Source organism: Hydra viridissima, unplaced genomic scaffold (genome assembly GCF_058129835.1).
Source record: "Hydra viridissima isolate aposymbiotic clone 2 unplaced genomic scaffold, HvirCarnegie_v1 scaffold_1, whole genome shotgun sequence".
Taxonomy (NCBI): domain Eukaryota; kingdom Metazoa; phylum Cnidaria; class Hydrozoa; order Anthoathecata; family Hydridae; genus Hydra; species Hydra viridissima.
Window position 1 is genome coordinate 5,398,896 of NW_028324300.1, and position 22,771 is coordinate 5,421,666.

The 22,771-nt window shown below is 28.0% G+C and overlaps 3 protein-coding genes across 3 annotated transcripts in view; all 3 read left to right on the forward strand.

The window, feature by feature from the left end:
• The window catches only part of LOC145187257 (alpha- and gamma-adaptin-binding protein p34-like), a 91,670-nt gene that overhangs the window by 29,082 nt on the left and 39,817 nt on the right, over positions 1–22,771 (forward strand). The window lies entirely within an intron of this gene.
• Positions 3,713–5,700, forward strand: LOC149893024 (protein phosphatase 1 regulatory subunit 27-like). Its single transcript, XM_090076918.1, has one exon. It carries the CDS (start codon positions 4,314–4,316, stop codon positions 4,758–4,760), a length of 447 nt encoding a protein of 148 aa, XP_089933044.1. The 5' UTR covers positions 3,713–4,313; the 3' UTR covers positions 4,761–5,700.
• On the forward strand, positions 7,107–22,487 carry LOC145187256 (uncharacterized). Its single transcript, XM_090090822.1, has 9 exons — positions 7,107–7,340; positions 7,443–7,594; positions 9,599–9,726; positions 13,313–13,411; positions 13,876–13,956; positions 14,839–14,910; positions 20,819–20,931; positions 21,192–21,436; positions 21,628–22,487. The coding sequence occupies exons 1-9, from the start codon at positions 7,192–7,194 to the stop codon at positions 22,197–22,199; spliced, it is 1,611 nt and encodes a 536-aa protein (XP_089946948.1). The 5' UTR covers positions 7,107–7,191; the 3' UTR covers positions 22,200–22,487.

Sequence of the window (22,771 nt, forward strand, 5' to 3'; positions counted from 1 at the left end):
TTTGCAATATATTTAAATACTTAGCTATTCAAATTAAGAAATTCTTCTGTTATCATACAGAAAGCATTTAAATATATTACAAAATGCTATTTTAAGATATCTTAAAATTTTGTAAATTTTTTAAAAATACTTCTTTCTTTCTACAAACACATTAAAACCATCATCAGCTTTTAAATACACGTCTAGATTTCAGTTGTAAATGACGTCGCTGAAAAGTACTTTACTAAAAGTTGAATATTTCTTAAAGTTGTTTTAAACAACTGCTAAAGTGGCTTTAAACAGAATATCTCACTTTTGCTTCAACGCAAAGGGATAAAGTGCTATTTTAAAAATGATCATGAAAAATTTATTCTAAAAACATTTTCTTTTTTTTTTTTTTGCTTGCCTAAATTTACAGGTTTTATGAAACTATTTTTTAATTATCATGCAAATCAGTCTTAAACGGTAAATCACCATTCAATCCTATAAACACTATACAAACCTGTATTATATACAGGTTTCTGTACTAAATTTACAGAACATTCAAAAATATGGAAACCATAAAAATTGTGAACTAGTAAATATACAGATATTTTACAGAAAAATTTTACAGACTTAGGCTCAGTAAATACGTTTCTGTATTTACTGAACCAATCGCTGGAAAAACTATATTTAAAAATTAGGCTTTTCCCAAAATTTGATAAATCTGAACAGCACTGGCATGTTGCATCAAACCCTTAACAAAAGTAATAATCAACATTCAACAAGAAAACATTTGTGGAACTTTTTATCAGAGTTTGGAAAAAAATTTTTTTAGCACAATAATTAACTATTCAATGAAAGACAATGTAGACGTGACAATCGACATGTGTTACGAAAATCTTACAAATGAGCACACACAGTAATTATAAAACAATCGACTCTTTTTAAGTGCCTTGGTGTGACAGCATGTTTGCGTGCTTGACCTGCTCCCTCCTACGTGCAAACATGCTTGACCTGCTCCCTCCTGCGTGCAAACATGCTTGGTTGTTTCTGTGCTTGACGTACTTTATGTGAGATTGACGCGTTAGCGTGCCCTACGTAATCGGTGAAATTAAATTGAAAAGTTAAAACTATTATTTCCTTTTCTTTAAATTCAGCATCCAATTAGCTGATCGGATTTTCTAAAAGTTCTAATCTTTTATTTCAGCTTAATTTTCCATAACTTTTTACTAATCGTTGAAATCCTATGCAAGTTAAATTTGGTCAGAATCAAAGTATTTTCTACTGAAAAAAGTTTATCAAGAATAAATTAAAAAACTCAGAAACCATAAACTTTTAAAATATCTCCGAGGTAACTTCCGAGTTTACTAAAATTTTGACTTTTTTTTTTAGGGTAAAACACCCTAAAAAAAAGCAGAATTTACTAAAAATACTAGAAAATATGAATCAATTTATGTTAAATTTTTATTGAATTTGAAAACTCAAAAAATAAAAATGATTTGGATGCTGTTTTTTAATTTTTCCGAGTTTTCAAACTTTACACTTGTTTTTTTTTTTACACTTTATACTTTTTTAGTTTTTTCTTTAAATCTTAAATTAATACTTTAAAATTGTACTTAGTTATGTGTTGTTCGAATGTTACTTGTCTAAAACACAGGATTCTCAACACAAACTGTCTAAACGATGATTTAAATTTAAAGAAAATGTTTTGGGTTTCTAACTTCTCCATGGGTCACCTGCGTTTGTAACAATATTTGGACATATAGAGGATTTTAATGATAGCATGGTTTCCTATATTACTTAAAACTAATTCCTTATTCAAAATAAGTTTAAAGTAACAGGTAATTTTTTATTTTTAAATTTTCCGTGAGTACTTCAAAAAGAATTTTTTTATCTACGTTTTTTTCATTTAATATTATGCAATACCACCTGTGTATAAAAGTTTCTATTTAGATTTTGAAAATTTAGAGATTTAGAAAATAATTATTTGTTGTTGATAAGATTATTTATCTACTTTTTTACTAGCTCAATTAAGTTCTTGAAGAATAGTTCTAGTTTTTAATCAAGAAAAACTTTAACAACTTTAAACATGTTGATTTTCGATAGACCAAAATTTCAGGTCTTATAATAAACGTTGATTTTAAACTGTATTTTATAATCTCAGTGTGTATATCCTTTGACACATCAATTTTCAACAAATTTGTTGTTTACAGAACTATTTTTTCACAATTGAAACACTATTTATGTAAGATTATACTGATATGCTGAACTGATTTGCATTCTAAACTTTGATTGCATTCGAACAATTGATTTGCATTCTAACCTTTGATTGCATTCGAACAATTGATTGGATTTGATTGCCTTCTGACAAAAAACAATAAGTTGAAACAAAAAATCTTGATTATTTTTCAAACCAGTTGAATTCAGACGGTTAAATTCAGCCTTTTAATTGTTAAACTTTTCTGATTAAAAAAAAAGTCACGTGATGTATTTTTTTGTGTGGATAAAATCATTATAATTGGAAAGAAAGAATTTAACTCAAATTTTAATCCTATTAAGCTATTTTAGCGATAATAAACTATTATTAGATAATATTAAAAAGAATATATTGAAAGTGCAATTAGTTTGTCTCAGTTTATTTCCGAAAAATAGATGGTTAAAAAAAACTACTCAGTTTCAAAAGTAAAATGAATTTGATAGACAAAATGCATATTCAATATCTTTTATAAAAGATATTTTATAAAAGATATTTTATAAAAGATATTTTATAAAATATCTTTTATAAAATATCTTTTATAAAATATCTTTTAGGCAATAAACAAAAACAGTCGTTAAAACATAAGTTACAGCCAGGCGCAACACAAACTGTACCCAGGTGAAATAAGAATTGTAATTTGGGTTGATCTTATGATAAAAGTAGAATCTGAAAAAAAATAAAATCTGAAAGCTTCACAGTCACAAATAATCTTCTTATCTTTAAACCCTTGACGTTGAAGTTTTTAATGAATTTAGCATGTGTAGACATTGAACTGAAAAGTACTGTTTTTTTTTACTTCATAAATTCAAATTTTCACCTTTATTTGCATAAAGTAGGTACTCAAACTTGTATTTCAGTGAACATATTTAAAGAATATTTCTATAACCACTTTAATTTGAATTACTTTAATAAAAGGAGGTCCTGTTCGGTTCTTTAATCCGTAAAACTGGTAGTTTCAACAACAATTTCTGATAGATTTGATTTAACAAATCCATATCTTGATGCGTAAGTGATTCTTTCGCTCTCTAAAAATCCCCTTAATTAAAATTATTTATAAAAAAGGTTTAACAACGAATTATTTTTTCGAACACATTATTAGCTCGTGTTGCTTGCTCTAAAATAAGAAAACTAAAAAGATGGAATAAATATATAAAGATTTATTTATTAGCATGTATTTTATTATAGTTTCATTAACAAAGATTTCTTAGAAATAATTTCAACTTTAGAATACGAATAAGTTACGCCTATTATAAAAAGCTAAATTCATTTTAGACTGCTACACCTTCGAAAAAAACGAAGAAAACGAACAATAAACTTAGAAGCCTTTCATTGAAAATAGCTTTTAAAAAAGTTTCTAAGAAAATTTATGATACTTTAAGAAAGATTTTTATAATTTCTAATAATAAACCTATATGAGGTTCAAATCACAAGTGTTGAATATTTTAATTAAGTTATTCTACATGTGTCCAAGTGTTTACTAACTCTCCATTAATGTTTTTTAAAAAAGGTTATTGTAAATTGATTAAAAAAGTTTCCAGAGTAAAAAGAAGATGCTGCTGCAGACGCAACTGATGTTCAGTTGAAAAGAAACATTACAAAGATTATTATCTCTTTAATCCTCAGTATAGTTGGACATAACTGTTTGAGATTTGTTTTCTTTTATTGAGATATAAATCGAAGGCTTACGAATATAATAAGATTGAAGCGAACAAAACATTATCTTTTTGTTTATCTTTTGTGACATATAGTTGCTGACATATTGAATTATTCATTGTGCGTTGGTAGAAGAAAAAATATATGTAAAGATTGCTTTTCGTGGCAAATAAAGGCATATACTTATCATATACATATATAAATATCAAATAAATCAACTCGATTGTTAAAAAGAGACTGGATATATTGAAAGCATAATTTTTTTTCAAAATAACGTATAAAACTTAATATGAAAAGTATGGTTTTTAAATCATATAACAATTAATCAACAGTTTCGAGGAAGATTCAAGAAGGAAGGATCAAGGTAGTGGACTCAAGTTGTAGTGAAGTGGTTTTATAATCAATAATAAAACAGTTTTCGGAATCTTTATTAACGTTTTTTATGAAAAAAATGCTTGAAAACAGTAAACTTAGATTTCCAGAAAGAATTAAAGACCAATGTGATAGTACCTTAGAAGATAAACCGATTAAAAAAACCATAAAGCAACGCCGAATTAACAAATGCCAGTCCTATGAACCTAATAAGTTGTTAGAACAAGCCATTGAAGAAAACTATACCGATGTTGTTCTTAGGCTAATAAATAGTGGACAGGTCAATATAAACAAGCTGAACGAAAACGGCTACGCTCCAATACACAAAGCTGCATATGAAGACAAGGTAAATATGGTTTGTGTACTTTTAGATTGCGGGGCTTTTATAGATCAGAGAGATATATCAGGTTTAACAGCTTTAGAAATTGCAGTCACTCAAGGATGCTTTGAAAGCGCAAAGATTCTAACAGACAGAGGCGCTGACCAAAAATGTATAATGAACGGTATGCACCTTTAAAAGCAATAGCGGAGTGCTCATTGTGCTTTATTTTTGGAAATTTATTTTGCTTAAAAGCCCATAACTTTGGGTAGGTTGCTTTTTGATTAGCAATGACTGTAAATTATAAACATCAATTTAAAATGATTTGGTTTTACATGGCAGAATTTTTCATCCTTAATGTTAAATTAAATGTTTTGGCTTACCAAGGCATAAAGCTTTAAAGTTCATTTTGAAATTTGTATTGACAAACAAGAAATGACAGAATAAAGAATGCACGAAACGCAAGAGTTTTACCAAGTGAGTATAAATGAACATAGTTTTGAAAAGCAACTGAAAGCTCGTGGTATCAAAGCTATTAAATGTACTATTGGAATAAAAAAAAGCCGAAAACAAATTTTACGATGTATATTTAGAATGTTATATAACAACGATTTATTTAAAATAAAACGACTGAATTATTTTATATTTATTTTGTCAATAAATTATATGAAAATGATGATGATGATGATGATGATGATGATGATGATGATGATGATGATGATGATGATGATGATGATGATGGTGGTGGTGGTGGTGGTGGTGGTGGTGGTGATGATGATGATGGTGGTAGTGGTGGTGGTATGTTATGGTGATGATTATAGTGATGGTTATGGCGATGGTTATGGTGATCCCGCTAAGATTATACTAATAACAAAAGATTGCTTTAACCCTTATAAGTCTTGTTAATGCAATATCTAGCAATATTGAATTTAAAAATAATTTCGCTTATTGTCATTTCTTTGTTAATCCTCATGACAAATCTAATCATGGATTTAATGGCAATTTTTATGTTATGTTTTTTTAATCTAGCTTTATCGTTTAAAGTTTTCAATAAGGAAGAAAATTATTATTACGGAAATCGAGAAAAATGTCGATTGAAAGTTTTAGTTTTAAAGTCACGAAAAATTCTAACTTTTAACTGTGATTATTTATTTCTTATATATTGATGTTTATACAGTTGCAAAGTTCGTCGTCATAACCAATCGGTTAAAAGGAGCCGTAAAATGTTGTACAGCGCTTCTAATGGTCTGTGGTCTTTAAACGGAAGTGTAAAGCCTTTCATCAAAAAAGAGCTCTCTTATCCCATCTTTTTGTATTCTCATCTTTTTATACTGTTTTACGAAGTAAAAATAAATTATAAAATAGTTAAAATTATTTTTCAAGTTCTTCATACGAGTTGAATATTCGTATAAATTCAAAAGTATGAAGTATTTTTAAAAGATTACTAAATTATGTCATGCAAAGTTATTTTAAACAGAAAACATAAACTTTACACTTCAAAACTAATAATACAGCCTTTTTTAAACATTGTTTCACCGAGGTAATTATTGTTCCGACGATATATTCATTGTTATGCCAAGGGTTTTAGTATTGTGACGAAGTATTTGTTACACCCGATGAGGTATTTATTGTTACAACTTTTTTAGGAACCTGCATTTAAAGAAACTTTTTAAAGAAAATTTTGTACAACTTCTTAAGTTTGGTTTCTTGAAGTACAATCCTTGAGAAAAAAGATTCTGAACACTCAATTGCTGTTAAAACCAGTTTTTCTGGAATGTCTTTAAATTTAGTAAAAATAAAATCTTATAATTCTATAAAATAACGTAAAATTAAATTAAAAAAAAATACAGAGTTATTTCAGTGTTTTGTAGTAACCTCAGGGTTAATCGTTCGAGGGGGGAAAGAAGTTAAAGCATACAATTGGGGGAGAGGGACACCTGTATTCCAGACAGCACTGCATAAAAAAATACTCGAAGCGTAAAGAAAGACCTAAGCACAATTAAATTTAATCCAATTTCTAGATATTAAGCGTAATGAATAATTCTGTCACACGGAGAATATTCTTCTTGCAACTCACACATGAGTTAAAGTCTTTTCTACAAAATTTTCTTCTCTAAAAAATTTTTTAAAAGGTTATGACCCACTTTAAAAGGTTATGACCCACTTTAAAAGGTTATGACCCACTATCGATCAAAAAGTAAGCCAATCATGAAGAGGTTTTCATTGATGGGACGTAACTCAGTAATCATTAAATATAGAGTAATACAAACCAGAAAATTTAACAAGCGGTATTTCAACACGTTGTTCAAGTTTTAAACTGAAAAAGTAAATAAAATATGTAAGTTTTTTGAAAAATAAAAAAGTTCTTTTCCTTAGCGCTTCAGAACAGACATTTAAATTCATCAAAATTTAAAATTATTAAATAATTTTATCTTTTCGCTATAGTCCAAGTTATTACGGGTCAGGCGAACTAGTTTTCCGACAAGTCTTTTTCCTATTGCAATTCCAACACCCTTAATGCTCATAAACAAAAATAATTGATCTTCATCTATATCAGTGATCAGTGACATACATATATGTACATTTTTGAACATATACACAAGTAGATATAATATATCTACTTGTGTGTATGTTCAAAAATGTAATATATTATATTACAATAACTAACACTTTTCTTTCATGTATATTGAACACGAAAACATTTAAAGTTATGGCTGATGAAAACGGAACACAATACCTACCATGTATTCCAAAGGATGTCTTGAAAGATCTTTGCAGGTTTTTTCTTCCACTAAGAATTATTGATGAAAGATAGTAAATAAGTTACTTAAATACTTAAATCAACACATAAGATAATATTATTCTGCTTGTACTTTTTAGTCGCTTTTTAATCAACATTCCAGAAAATGAGAAAAATAACTTGGTACGAATATGCTTTCAAATAGAACTTGCCCACTGGTATTATATTGATTTCTGTCGGCAGGAAAATCCAGATCTTCCATCATGCGATATGAAAGCCTTTATTTTCATTAGTATCTTCTCAATTACTGTGCTTTTTTTAAAATAAAATATCAGTACTGTTATTATATATATATATATATATATATATATATATATATATATATATATATATATATATATATATATATATATATATATATATATATATATATATATATCAGTACCTATATAGAAATTTAAAGTTAAAATTGTACTAAATCATAATTTTACATGAATAAGCTAAATAATTTCCAGAAAAATATTGCACCAAGTATGTTAAAACTACATATTTCTAGCACCATAACATCATTAACTTTACTTACATAATTATAAACTAAATTAATGTGTTTGCTGTAGTTGCAGGCAAGTAGTTGTGTCTTAGAGAAAGAGGACTACCCTCTATTGAGTCATAGTTCTATAGCTTTAGTGCCATAAACAATGAGGTTTTTAAACTAAATGTTAGAAATATAACATTGTTCTACAATTTCATGAGCAACCTTAGAAAAAATTTCTAAGATGTATTTTTTTCATAAATTAATATTTTGTTGTGCTGCAGATCAAGACATTGCTGCAAACAATCATGTAATGTTGAAAATTTACTTTGTAGGAAATTTCTAAGACCTTCAAGGTTGTCACTCAGCTTAGTGTTAATGGTCTATCCAGTTTTCTTAGCAATTAATAATTCTAGTTTTCCTTTTTGTATATTTTATAAATCTAAAGATAAAAATGCTGGAATACGGGAATAATAGCAATTAACATGAAATAAATCTATTACAATCATAGTCATACTTAAAGTCTATATTTGAATATAAACTTATATTTATACACAAAATAATATTATGATAAGCATAGAGTAAAAAGTATAGTAATTAGTTATGCTGTAAATTTAAAACATAAATAGTCAATATTTAGGGAAAATTTTCTTTTTTGTAAATAAAATTTCAAACAAAATTTCTTTAAATGTTAGACATTTTGTTTTTCTGAAAAAAGATTAAGCTAATTAAACTTTTTCATTAAAACATATTGCTTTTAATTCTATGCATAACTTTATTATGTGATTTGGGTTTGGTAGCTAGTGCTCTGCCTTGGCTAAATCGTCTAGTATGATCATTGGTCTCTTCAAACCACAGTAGAACTCTACTGACTGTTGTATGAGGCACTCCAAGTCTTCTACCAAGTTCGTGATTTGTTAATCCTTCATTAGATAAAGCAACAGCTGCAACACATTTATCATGATTTAAATTTTATCTAGCACACTGCATTAAGAAACAATTTGTTGCTCAAATATTTATTTAAAAAAATATTTTTCTTTTTGAAGGTTTAATTACTGCAAAAACGTATTACTATATATATATATATATATATATATATATATATATATATATATATATATATATATATATATATATATATATATATATATATATATATATATATATATATATATATATATATATATATATATATATTTATAAAAGTATATTAATATATATGTTATATATGTGGAAGCCAATTCCTTGGTTTAATGATTTATAGTTTTGAACACCCAAAATGATAACTCAGAAAACATTTTTAATGGAGGGTTTCATAAAATCAGCTTTTTGTACTGGAAGGGCATATTCAGAGAAAAGTACATACCAAAAATATTAATATTATTTAATTTTTGAATGCCCCCTTTTTTTTTTCATGATGCTACACATTCAATGTTTGCTTATTATAATAGGATAATCCAACAAGAGCTTCATTCTAAAGTATTCTAGTTCACAATATTAAGAATATGAAGAAAGTCATTTTTTAGCATTTTTTTATCTCATTCCCTTTTTCAGCAGACTATGGCTGGTTAAACTTTAATGTTACTTGGTTTCGCTAATTTTAAATGTTCAATATTATTTGCAATCTTTTTTCTTTGTAATAATTTCTCTGCTACTGTTTTGTTTTAGTACACTAAATTTCTGCAAGTAAACTAATATTTAAGGGCAATCTGTTTCCTTTTTAGCATTTTTTTTAAGACTCACTTTTTCCTTCACATTGCAAAGTTTTCAATGAGTTTGAATTTTTGAACAAAACAAAACAATCAGTTCAAACCATATATGAGAATTGGAAGCAGTACAAGGTCCGTGTCCCAGTATATGGTGCCATCTTACTAGATGAAGATCTTGAGAATGTATGTTATTTTTATTTTAGGAGATTTAATTTTCTTTCATAGCTTTAGATTTGATAAATTTTGTTCACTATTTTTTTTCTTTTTTAAATAAACATTACTTTAGTAAAAGTTTTATATAAAATAAAAAGATTTGCCAACTTTTGTTTTAAAGATATTCTTATTGGAGCTTTGATGATATTTAATAAAAATTAAAATAAATGATGTAATTTTAAGTAAAATAATTTTTCTATATAATTCAGTTGCTAAAAATGGTTATTTGCAACTTTTGTAATTATTATCTTTCTGTTTATAAGTGTTTTTTACTGCTTTAAACTGTTGATCTTAGCATAAAGCATTTATTGTGAAAAGATTTAAACTGCTTAAGTTGAGTTTGATACAAGAAATGAAGAGCAGTTGGATTATCAAGAAATAATGAGCAGAATTGTTCATTAGGGTTATGACTTTTTAAAAAAAATTAATTTCCTCTGTCATCAATGAAATTTTGTTGGAAAACATTGAAAACATGTTCAATTAATATGTGTGGCTAATACGTGTGGCTAATACGTGTGGCTTTGCTGCAAATCATTTAAAACTTGTATAGATTAGAAGTGTATAGAACCTTAGAATGTTTTGGAAAAACTTACAATATTTTACACGACTTTAGAACATTCTAGAACAATTTAGAACATTCTAGAACACTTAAGAATATTCTTATAATTGCTTATCTAATTTTATAGTTATTACAGAAGCAACATGGCGACGTACAAGCCTAGCAATAGTAGCATTCAGAAGAGCAAGAATGTCTGGACCAATCTGGTAAAATTTGAAGACTCTCATAAAAGAAGAAGAATGGTTTCTTTGGAAGAAAATTCACTGGAAGAAAAGTGCAGAATGCCTCTCCAAAAGCAAATTATTGAATGCTACCTTTTCCTTGGACCAAAAATCAAAGGAAGAAAGGGGCGAATAGCAGAAATTTCCAAAGAAGTCACCAAATTGTGGAAGAATAGACTGAATTTTCCTCATGTATCTGATCAAGTTATATAAACAAAGCTTGATAAAATACTGAAATTTTATGATGAATGTGTCAAGCAGGGCAGCTACAAACTCCTTGATCTTCCGAGGACAAGCGATTGTACCATCTTCAAGTATGAAACAAAGCTGCTAACATATGCAAGCAATTGGCTTCTGAAGGCATCCCAACATCCCAAATCCATGTCAATCAGCTATTTACAAGTCAACAATCAGAGAGACAATCAAGCTAAAAAAATAAAGCATTAAAAAGTTCCATATGGAAAGTTGGTTCTTACACTTTGATGGGCAGCACATCGATGAAATTGATTATCAAGTGGTCCTCCTTAAAAATGAAAAAAGAGAAATCAAATTAGAAATTTCTTGAGCAATAGTTTTTCCCCTGCCATCTACCAAACCCAGGACATTCAAAGTCCTTGATGAATTTCACCTATGAAATTCAATACAGATGATTGTTGCAGATACCACCAGCGTTTACACTGGAAAAGAGAAGGGTGTTGTTGTTGCAACAAATGGTTGCGTTATTGCAATGAATGTTTCATCAGGTTTCAGAAATTACCCAACATCAGCAATGCGAGGTGGAATTCCAGAGCTATACTAGTAATCCTGGCCTTCATTTTAATTCCTTCAACAAGAACAGTTCTGCAGAGTCTTTTTATATTGTATGGCTGGGCAGACCATTGGTTTACAGACCAGTTGTACAATGAAAACAACTTTAATAACTTGGCTGAAGTACTGAATCCATACAAAAAGTCTTAAAGCTCTTTGAAAAATCACTGGGGGCAAGAGTCATCTATACTACAGATCGCCAGAAGTAATCAATGCGTAGAGCGCACAATCAAAGTAATGGAGGAAATGTATTTTGTCATGCAAAAATAATTACAAATTGTACCTTCTATTCCTTTTATGCAACAAGCGAGAGCAAGGTCAAAAATCTGAGTCATTGTTGGATTGAAAATTTCTTTTATTAAATGGCTATGACATTCTAAATACATTTGAGTACATAGTAGTACTTATGTCAAAATCGACTTTTCAATGGCATGGTGAATTTTATTCAAAAGATATGCAAATAATAGTTCATTTCGTGCTTTTTGGGTAAAAGTTTATTAAACTACAGTACAGGAGCATGGGGTTGAAAAAAAATCATAACCTTTTTCCTTTTGTTTTTGTACATTTTATAATTTTTTATTTGTGTTTATGTTAATACATTAATAACTATTTGACCTATATTTTATCTCTTTTAAAAGTCTGTTTTATGGGTTTTACTTATAAATAAAAGTATAAATGTAAATCTTAAGTATATGATCTCCTAACTCTTTACAATATATATACACTGTCACTGTTCATAAATTTTATACAAGGGAAATTTTTTATGATTTTGGTCAGTGATAAAATTGTCTAAACAAAAGATTTTCTTTTTTAAACTTTTTTTTTTTTTTTTATTAATTAGTGTGTATTAAAAAAGGTGTCAATAAATAGGGTTTTGATTGAATCATGTGAAAAATGTTATTTTTCACATGGTTCAATCAAAATCCTAGGATAAGCATTCATAATTTAACCAGAGAATTCAATATCTGCTTAAAGAATATTGTAATTTTCAAAGATATCATCATTAAAAAAAAAAAAAAAAAATTTGAGTGTAAAAGATCAGCTAAAGCAAATGAAATGGTGTTGAGAAAGAATCAATTGGTCTGTTAAAGAATAGTCTTGCATAGTTTTTAGTAATGAGGTCTCAGCATTATATATACCAAAAGAATCAATCAATATAGTTACAAAGATTCTCTAGAAAAGTGTCTAAAACAGTTAGCTAGATTGTTTTATGAAAAAAGCGCAAATTGGATATTTTAGAAGGATGGAGTCACAGCTCATACTGCACATTCAATTCAAGACTGGTTCAATGAGAATGGCTACAAAGTTACTACTTAGTGTGCTCGGTTGCCTGATTTAAATACTATTGAGCATGTTTGTTTGAGTTAGATTGATGCAAAACTTGCCAAATATAAGATTTGGCAAGTTTTAATTGAAGTTTTTAACAGTTATCAGAGGCTTCTGCTGAATCACCAAATGTTTGTTGCATGAGATTGATTAAAACCATGCCCTGTCACATTTCAAATGTTAATTTATTTTTTTTTTACAAATTTTTTTTGAGTTGATTCAATTTGTCTAAATTTAATTGCATGTTTTTGTAAAACCTGTTTCATAATAGTATCTTGCTCATCTATTTATTTATATAAGTTTGTAAAATTCCATTGCAAAAGCTTTTAAATTTATTTATTAAAACCTAATAAAGGTTTCTAAAAAAAATATATAAACTTTCTGGACACACTGTACAATAGACTAATATTTAATCAAAATCTGATGAGAAAATGAAAGAAAAATTGAGCACCTAGAAACATTATTACTTAATCACAAAAATGAACTTGATTTTTATCTTTTTGTTAGATACAGTCTTTTTTCTTAGCAGGGTAGTTTAGTCAAAAAACATAATTTCAAAATATTTTTGATGTCTGTAATGTTAATTGCCATTGCAAAAATTTTAATCATTACTAAATCTGTTTGCAATTTTTTTTGTTCATAGTGTCTTTTGGTACAAGGCTATCATAACAAAACCAGTTGGGGATTTCCAAAGGGGAAAGTTAACAAAGATGAAGGTGGTCTTGAATGTGCTACAAGAGAGGCATGTTGAATTTTTAAAATGCTTTTTCTCTACATTTAATCATTAATAATACAATCAGTGTGTTGTAATCACTACCTTTAAGCTTTTAAAAAAATCCTTTCAGAAAATAGTTTTCAGTAATCATTTCTGTTTCAAAAGCACTGAAGCTTCAATACTTCTTCTAAAATTTTGATTAACAACATATTTATTATTGTGTGCACATAGTATTCACAGTTTTTGACCAATCCTACAGCCAATATTTTACAATCAATTTTCTTACAGAAAGTACTTACTTTACAATCAATTTTCTTATCTTTTTTATATTTCTATCTTATCTTTAGGTCTTGAATGTTAATCCTTTTTTTTACATGATTTTAAGCTAAAAAAATTAAATTTCAATAAAAAAATAAAAATATAGTTTGTATGATTGCAAATTACTGTAATTTGTATGATTGCAAATCACTGTATATATATATTTTTTTAAGGTTTGGGAAGAGACTGGTTATGATATTAGACCAATTGCTCATCCTGATCAGTTTATAGAAAACACTATTCATGATCATCAAGTAAGTATTATAATGCTTCAAATATATAAAGTATATGATAAATATCTATTTTTGAAGTTGTTATCATGCTAATAACAAAGTATGTTGCTATACTATATAGTAAAGTATAGTATAGTATAGTATAGTATAAATACATCTTGCTATTGGAACCTATTGGTTAGTGAGTCATTTTTAACTGTAAATTTTATTCATTTTAAAAATCCAAGATCTTTCTGGAATTTAAAAAAGTTACTAGTCACTGTTAGCTTAAAAAAAGAATCTTTATTTTAAAGAAAGATTGAGAAATTTTAAACTTTTGATTACTTAAGCCATTTTTTAATATCTTTATGAGGCTAGAAAAAATTGTTAATCAAACTGAATGAAAATCAGAAGAAACATTGTTTGGTGAAGACATCTGTTGGGATATGATATTCCATCCATGTTTCTTGTTTTAACTGATTTTACAATATGTATCCAAGTTTTATTGCACTGGAAAATCACCTGTCTGGTTGCATTTGTTTTAGTACATGGCTCAATTTTTTAAGTTGTTGGTAATAAGACTCCCTAAAATAACTTTGATATGCTTTGAGAATTAGTCAATGATTATTTAGTCTTGTTCTTTGATTTTAATTATGCTCAGAAGTTTTACTATCGAAACAGCTCTACTTCACAGCAGTGCAATGTGCAACACTGCAGTTGCACTATATTATGACTAATATTGTTCTTTTGTATATTTACTTAACAAAAATAAAAACATTCTTTTATTTAAAGTATGATGTTAGTTTCAAGTTTTATAAAACCACATTTGCTCTCTGTAAATTCTTTTACAGTTAAAATTTATTGTTTTTTAATATTTCAATTTTTTGCATTTTTGTTTTTTAACTTCTTTAAACTACTTTGCAGATACGATTATATATAATTGCTGGTGTGGTGAAAAGTTTTGATTTTAAACCAAACACAAGAGGTGAAATTAAGGTAGTTTGATTTTTTAAGAAGTTAAGTTAATTTTATCTATATCAGTACTTTTGGTAAATCTTTCATCTGTTTGATTTGACGGTTAACTTTGTGTTCCAGTTCAATAACTGATTTTCTTTTTATTAATTTTTGTTGTTGCACTTTTTTAGTAGTTGATTGGCCTTCCAAAAAGTTTTCATCTTTAGTTTACCGCTAATAGAATTATCTTTTGATATTTTTTATCTCAGTTTATACCTAAAGTGTTATGAACTATGATTTTGAAGACTCATAGTTCACATACATAATGTAATATAAAAAGAACAGGTTGTTACTTTTAACTACCTGCCCAATTACAAAGGCTTTTATCAAACAACTTTTTGATCTTTAGATAATGCAATAAACAAAATTTTTGACAGATTTCAAAAGTAAATAAAGTTATTTCAAGAAAAGAAGCAGGCTTAAGCAAGACTTCAGAAAATTTAAAAAAATTATATGAACCTTCTTTGCTTGAAATTCAACTATTCCTTAAGGGTTGTTAAAATCTCTATGAAAGATAATTACCCAAATGATTTTTAAGTGTAATAATTAAAAAAGATTTTTAAGCAATAATTAAAGGTATATATAAATGTATATATAAAAAATGTTCCACAAAGTTCCATGAAAGAAACTATTCCTTTCAAAAAACCTATCAAGAGCAAAGACTTGCATTTGCTAAGAAAATGTGCTGTAAATGTGTGTAATGTAAATATGCCATTATTATTCTGGAAGAAAGTTTTGTGGACTGATGAGTAAAAATTAAATCTTTTGAAATCCAATGGAGCTGAAGAAGTAAGGAGAAAGGAAAGCAAACCATTCAAACTCAGTTGTATTCAAGGAAAAGTGAAATTTTGTGTAGGCATTTTTATGTTGTGGGGATTAATAGTTTAGAATGGAACAGGAAAGCTAGAGTTTATTGATGGAATTATGGGCTCAGAGGTTTATGTCAACATTCTTAACAAAAATCTTCTGGCCTTGAAAACTGTGAGTGGGAAAACATTTAATTTTCCAAGACAACAACCCCAAGCATATATCAAAGAAAGCAAAATGTTGAATTACTTGAATGACAATTTTAAAGTCCAGATCTCAGTCTAATTGAACACCTGTAGGCTAGTCTGGAACAAAAAGCTGATGGACAATAGAAAAAAGAGCTTAAGATCTTACTCCAAGAAACTTGGACTCAAATTGATTTAAATATGACAAAGAAGTTAGTTGAATCAATGTTAATTGGATTGCAGAAGTCATTAAAGTCAATGGTGGCTTAATTTAATACTAAAAAGCCACAAAAATTAACTATTTGGGGAAAGTTTTGATCTCAAAACTTTCCTCAAAATAGGGTTTGGTTGAAATAGGGTTTGGTTGGATGTTGAAAATTTATTAAATTTAAATGTTTTGTTAAGTTGAACAAAGAAATTTAATTTGTATAATTTTTTGTTGTTGTTGTTATCTCAAATCTTAACAAAACTTTAATATCAAAAAAGTATTTATCAAAATTTTTAAAACAAATTGTTTTGTTCTGATACTTATCTCTCTAACTGTATCTACTCTGGTTTTGTTATGTTTTATTATTTTACTAGGGTTCATAAAAAAAAAAGTCAACTTTTTTTTTTTTTATGAAGATGAAACGAGGTCCATGTAATGTCTTTTGCTAATATGAGTTTTTTAATTTTTGATTACATTAATGCCATCCCTGATATATATATATATACAAAGTGTGTTCAAAAAATACCCGGAATTTTTGTTTTTTCGAAAAAGTATTTATTTATTTGTCTACATTAATGTTGTCTCCTTCAAAGTAGTCCCCATTAGATACTATGCACTTGTGCCAGCGCTTCTGCCAATCCTTGAAGCACTTCTCAAACTCGATCTTTGGGATAGCCTTTAGTTCACTCAGCGATGCGCTTTTAATGTCATCTATGCTTGTGAAACGACGGCCTTTTAAGTTTTTCTTCATTATTGGGAATAAGAAAAAGTCACACGGAGCCATATCTGGTGAATATGGAGGTTGGGGCATGACCGCGGTATTGTTTTTGGCCAAAAAGTTACGAACAAGCAACAACAAGTGAGATGGTGCATTATTGTGGTGCAAAAGCCATGAATTGTTTTGCTATAAATCGGGGCTTTTTTTTCGGATTACTTCACGTAAACGTCGCATAACTTTAAGGTAATACTCTTTATTAACCATACGACCTTGTGGTAAGAACTCATGATGAACTACGCTATTATATTCGAAGAAAACAGTAAGCAAAACCTTAACATTTGATCGAACTTGACGTGCTTTTTTCGGTCTTGGTGATTCAGGGTGCTTTCATTGTGACGTTTGTACTTTGGTTTCGATGTCATAAACGTACACCCATGTTTCATCACCAGTTATAACCCTTTCAAGCAAACTTGGATCGTCATTGACGTCATTTAGTAGCTCCTGAGCGATGTTCATGCGATTGTTTTTTTGGTCGAAATTCAGCAGCTTTGGACTGAATTTTGCTGCCACTCGTTTCATGCCCAAAACATTTGAAAAAATGTTATGAGCCCATTGATATGCCAACTTCATCAGCAACTTCTCTTATTGTGATTCGGCGATCATTCATAACCATTTTTTTCCACTTTTTTCACGTTTTCATTGATTATTGATGTGCTGGATTGACTGGAGCGTTTGTCATCTTCAACGTCTTCGCGGCCATCTTGGAAACGCTTACACCACTCGTAAACACTTTTGTTTTTCATAGCAGACTCACCATAGGCTTTTTGTAACATTTCACACTTTGTTACACTTTATTTTATTTTTTACGCAAAATTTAATACAAATTCTTTGACTCTTCAATTCTTCCATTTTTTAAACAAGCAAAAATCGCCGCGCTAATAAAAACACGTCGAACCTTAGCGACTACTACAGACAAAGTAAGCAATTAATATAGCTGAGCTTTTTATCATACTTTAGGGGCATGTATACCAACACACAAAAAAAAAATGCTGACAATCGGACTCTTCAAACCCGGGAAATTTAAAAATTCTGGGTATTTTTTGAACACACCTCGTATATATATATATATATATATATATATATATATATATATATATATATATATATATATATATATATATATATATATATATATATATATATATATATATATACAGTAGAATACTGTTAACTTGGACTCTGAAGGGGTACATATTTTTTGACCGACTTAGCGAATGTCCGAATTAAGCAAAGCTCTCGTTAAGTCGGACTTTTTTAAAATGTCTGACTTATTGAGATTTCGAGACTTATCGAATGTTCCTCGATATATAAATATTATGTGCAAATAAATTGAACAATATAATCTTATGTGAAATATATATTTTTATATATATAATATCTACTATAAATGAAAAAAGTCCAAAATTGATGTTTGTTCCAGTGACTCACACAATTCTTCTTCAAACAGCTTTGAAGCATTCAAAGCTATTTGAAACGACGCAAAAGTAATTAATTTTCAAATGTTCTAAGTTTTGAATTTTCATCTATATTTTTTAATTTTTAATGTAATAGTTATTAACAAATAGAATTTAATCAAAGCTTAACTAAATCGAAAGCTCTCCGTGATAATGTTTAGCTATGTTTAATTATATTTGACGCAAAAGTATTTTATTTTCGAGCATTTAGAGTTTGGAATTTTTATTGAAGTATTGGAAGTTTTGTTATTATACAGACTTATGCAAATTGTTGTATATGCATATTCAAAATAAACGTCCTAGTTAAGCGAAGTTTTTTGCGGAAGGGACCCCAAAAAACAGTACAAGTTAGCGAATGGTCCGACTTAACCAGGGTACGACTTAAGCGGATAATTTTACAGAAGTTGACAAAGAATGTGCAAGGGGATTTGAAATTCTGTCTGACTTAATAAAAGTCCAACTTATCCAGGTTCTGAGTTAACGGGATTCACCTGTATATATATATATATATATATATATATATATATATATATATATATTTGCTTAATATTCTGATTTAAAAGTATGTTATAAAACAACCCAAAATATCTAGCAATTAGTGGTTTATTTTTTTTATTTTGGTCAAAATTTTTGTTATAAAGTTTTTTCAAAATGTTTAAGTGTTCAAAGTCTAATATATAATATTCCTAAACCAAGTATATGTATGTTTTAAAAACTAAATCAATTATTAAAACAGTTAAAGTTTACAGTTTATTCTCCTATACTTTTTATAGTAATATTTGGTAATTCTTCTAAGTTTTCTTTTTTTTTTTTTTTTTTTTTGTTTCTCTTACAAATATTGAAGAGAACAAAATTCAGTTTTTGTTTGGTTTTTGCCTTGTCTATCAATTCATGAACCATCTTAATAGGCCTTCCAGATGAATCATTAACAATATTGAGGTACTTAATAAAAGCAACCAACTCCAGACTATAATATCTCTATTGACTAGTTTGCTACAATAATCAGCAAGTATTAAAAGTTTTCAAATATGATCTAAACTTTCGAAAAGCATGAAGTATTGCAGAACTTCTTTAGATGTAGCAAACTTATTTGTTGGTAAAACTTGTTTATTTAAAAAAGTTTTTTTTCTTGTTTTTTCGTTTGATAGGTTGTTTCTGAGTGGGATTTCAGTTTTAATTTGTAGAAGTTACTGTCTTTCTTATGCTTAACTAACACAAGTTTGCATTCTTTTAAATCTTTTCACTTAACCACAAACAACAAAGCATTTTTGAATACATTAACAAGATAACTGTTAAGGAGACAAAATGTTTTCATGTGAGTGGTCAATATTAAGTCCTTTAAATTCATTAACAGAAGAGGCAAACTTAAAAATCACAAAAAAAAGCAAAAATTGGGTCGTTTTGACCTTTGAGCCATTGGCACAATCAAAAATTAAAAATATAAAAATTCTTAAAAGCAAAAGAATAAAGCATCATATTCTCCTCGCATTCACCACCTCATTCACCACCTCATTCACCACCTTATTTTTATAAAAAAAGTTATAGAATCTTAAAAGAATCTTAGAAAATATAAAAGAATCCTAATCATTACAATATTGCTGAGCCTGTTGGATTAGTGAATAAATATACTAAGGATGTGTATATACTATCCAAGTAACTTTGTTTATGTGTGTGATGATTTGTTGTTTAAGGAAGAACACCTAAGTTTGACTTGAATAAGGGGATCAAGATAAGAATTGGCCCTTCACATCTGTTTTTTAACCTGCTTAAAGTAACTGACAGGTTGGGCTAAGGGTAATCAGCACATTGCCTTTGCACAGCAGTAGAAAACTTCCTTCTGTCCCAATACCTTATGCAACTGATATGAAAGTAACATAAAAGAAAAGTTCAAACCAAAAATTGTTGTTGGACATATGCAGTGAGCTTTTGCCAAATTAATGATTTTTTAAAAAGATGAATCAGACAGCAGTGACAGAAAAAATGATTGTCCAGAATAAATGGTTGAAGCATATAGTGTTGAGACTGACTAGTGGAGGTTTTACAGGATTTTTCTCCTGCCTGAGGAGAAATTTCTGTAAGACCTCCCCTAGTCAGAAATTGTTCTTTTACCTCTACTCCATATAAAAGAACTGTTTAACCTGAACTCAAAAATTAGTACGGAGGTCATTACTTATTTTATTTCATGGATTTTGAGTTTGTGAACAATGGTAAAATTTACTGATACAGCCTAAGTTTTTTAAGTTATAGTTTGTTTTTTGCCTCATGAGAGTTTTTTTGTGTATTTTTTGAAAATTTCCTCTAGTTGAATGTCCCTAATGTTGCCATGACAATAAGATATTTGTAACTAATTGAAAATTGAATAAATTGCCTTAAAGTACTTTTCTTTTTGTTCTTTTTTTTTTTTTTTTAAAAAAAAAATTGTAACAAAAATAAAAAATTTTAAATAATTATTGTTTAGGAAATTCGCTGGTTTCCAATTCAACATCTGCCAACTCATAAAAAAGATCCTGCTCCTAAAGATGCATTTGGTCTCTTAGCAAATAATTTTTTTATGATTCATACATTTATCAAGCAAGTTGGCTTTTATTAGTTTTATGAAACTTTAGATTTAAGTTAATTTGTTTCTGTATTATCAAAGTATTGTGATGTATTTTTTTATCTTTTCTAAACTTGACTTTTTTAACTGCACATTTAAGTTGGAAGCTTTTAAAAAAATTTATAAAATTTTATTAAATTTCATAATTTCATAATGTGAGTTATTATATTTTTTAAAAAAAAATGAAGAAAAATTTTAAGTTTCTAAAGTTTGTCAGAGTATATGTTTCTTATAGACCTTTACGAAAATGGATTCAAGAGAAAAGCGAAAGCATGGGGAGCTTCAAAATTAGTCATCAAACCCCACCAATTTCAATTAGTCGGCATGAATTTGAACTGGTATCAGATGTTGACTTGCAATTAATTCAACTAAAAAGACATGAAGAGGCTGAGAAGTTTCGTCAGATGCACATGTTAATTAATCCATTACAGTCAAGCAAAGAAAGTGAAGATACTTTAAAGTTACTTCTGGGATTGAACAGTAAGGACATATTACCTCAATGTTGTTTTACTTTCCAAATAGTGAGTTTGAACAATTTTAGCAGATACCTCCACTGTGTAAGTTTTTACTTTTGATTTAATAATTTGGGTTTAATATCTGAATTCAAAATACAAAATCAATCTTTTGTTACAACTTGAAATCTTTTTAATTATGGCTAACCTTTTTTCAAGCTTCAAAAACAGTACAGTTGCAAACTCCTAAATCACAACCAGATGCTATTCGTAAGCTGTTATCAGGCAATCTAGATGTATCACCGCATCATGATAAATTTAAACAATCTGAAACTCATCAAAAGGAAAGTGCTTCACAGTGGCATGAGAATAAACAAAGTATTGTGCAAAATCAGTCTTTTAAAAACTATCAACAGCCTGTTGAAGTACTGAATAGCAAATTAGCTCATGATGATAGTTTGTTAAAAAATACAAATGGACAGTCATTGCACAAAAAGGAAAGTAATTATCTAAATCATTCAACCATAAAGCGAGACTTTAATAAATATGATGTTACAGAAAAACAGACTCTGATGTCGTCTTTTCAATTTCATAATAAAGTTCAAAACTTAAATACAGACAATTCTTATCATGATGCTGATATTCCTTTTAAAGTATTAGGGAAAAGTGATCTTAGACAGAGTACGAAGCCACAACCTCGAACATCAAAACTGGCTGATTTTACATTTAAAGCTCCTGCATTTATGAATTTTAAGTTCAATTATAGTGAAATTTTGTCAAAGTTGAATTAAGCTATTTTTAGAAAATCACATTTTTATTCACTGATCCGAAAAGAGTCTAGTAAAATCTTTTTTTCTTCATGTTTTAGGTTTAATTGTTTCTAATGTTTTTTGTATACCAAACAAATAAAAATACAAGTTTTCAATAGAATGCTTTACTGAAAGCAAATGTTTTTATATTTATGTTTGTTACATCTTTACTTTTAATTATTTTTACTTAAATGTTCTAAATATTTGTAGATGCTGTATTAGATTTGATTGCAAAATCAATTTGTCATTTAGAACCATGATGGATGCTAATAGTATTTTTATTTTTTAAAGTTTACTTTTTTTTTTGAGATATTTTTTTTTTAATTTTATTTTATGTTGTATATATAAGTAAAGTGTGATTTATTATTTTATGGAGAAAGGCATATTAAAAGAATTTTCTATTTATAGAAAAAGCAGAAAGAGCCTGCTCCTTTTTTTTGCTCCTTTTTTATTTGTGTTCTCATCCTAACTAAAAAAGGATAAGAACACAAATAAAAAAAGGAGGTTCCTCTTATTCTTGATCTTTAAAAACCTTTTTCATTTTAAAAAAGTCC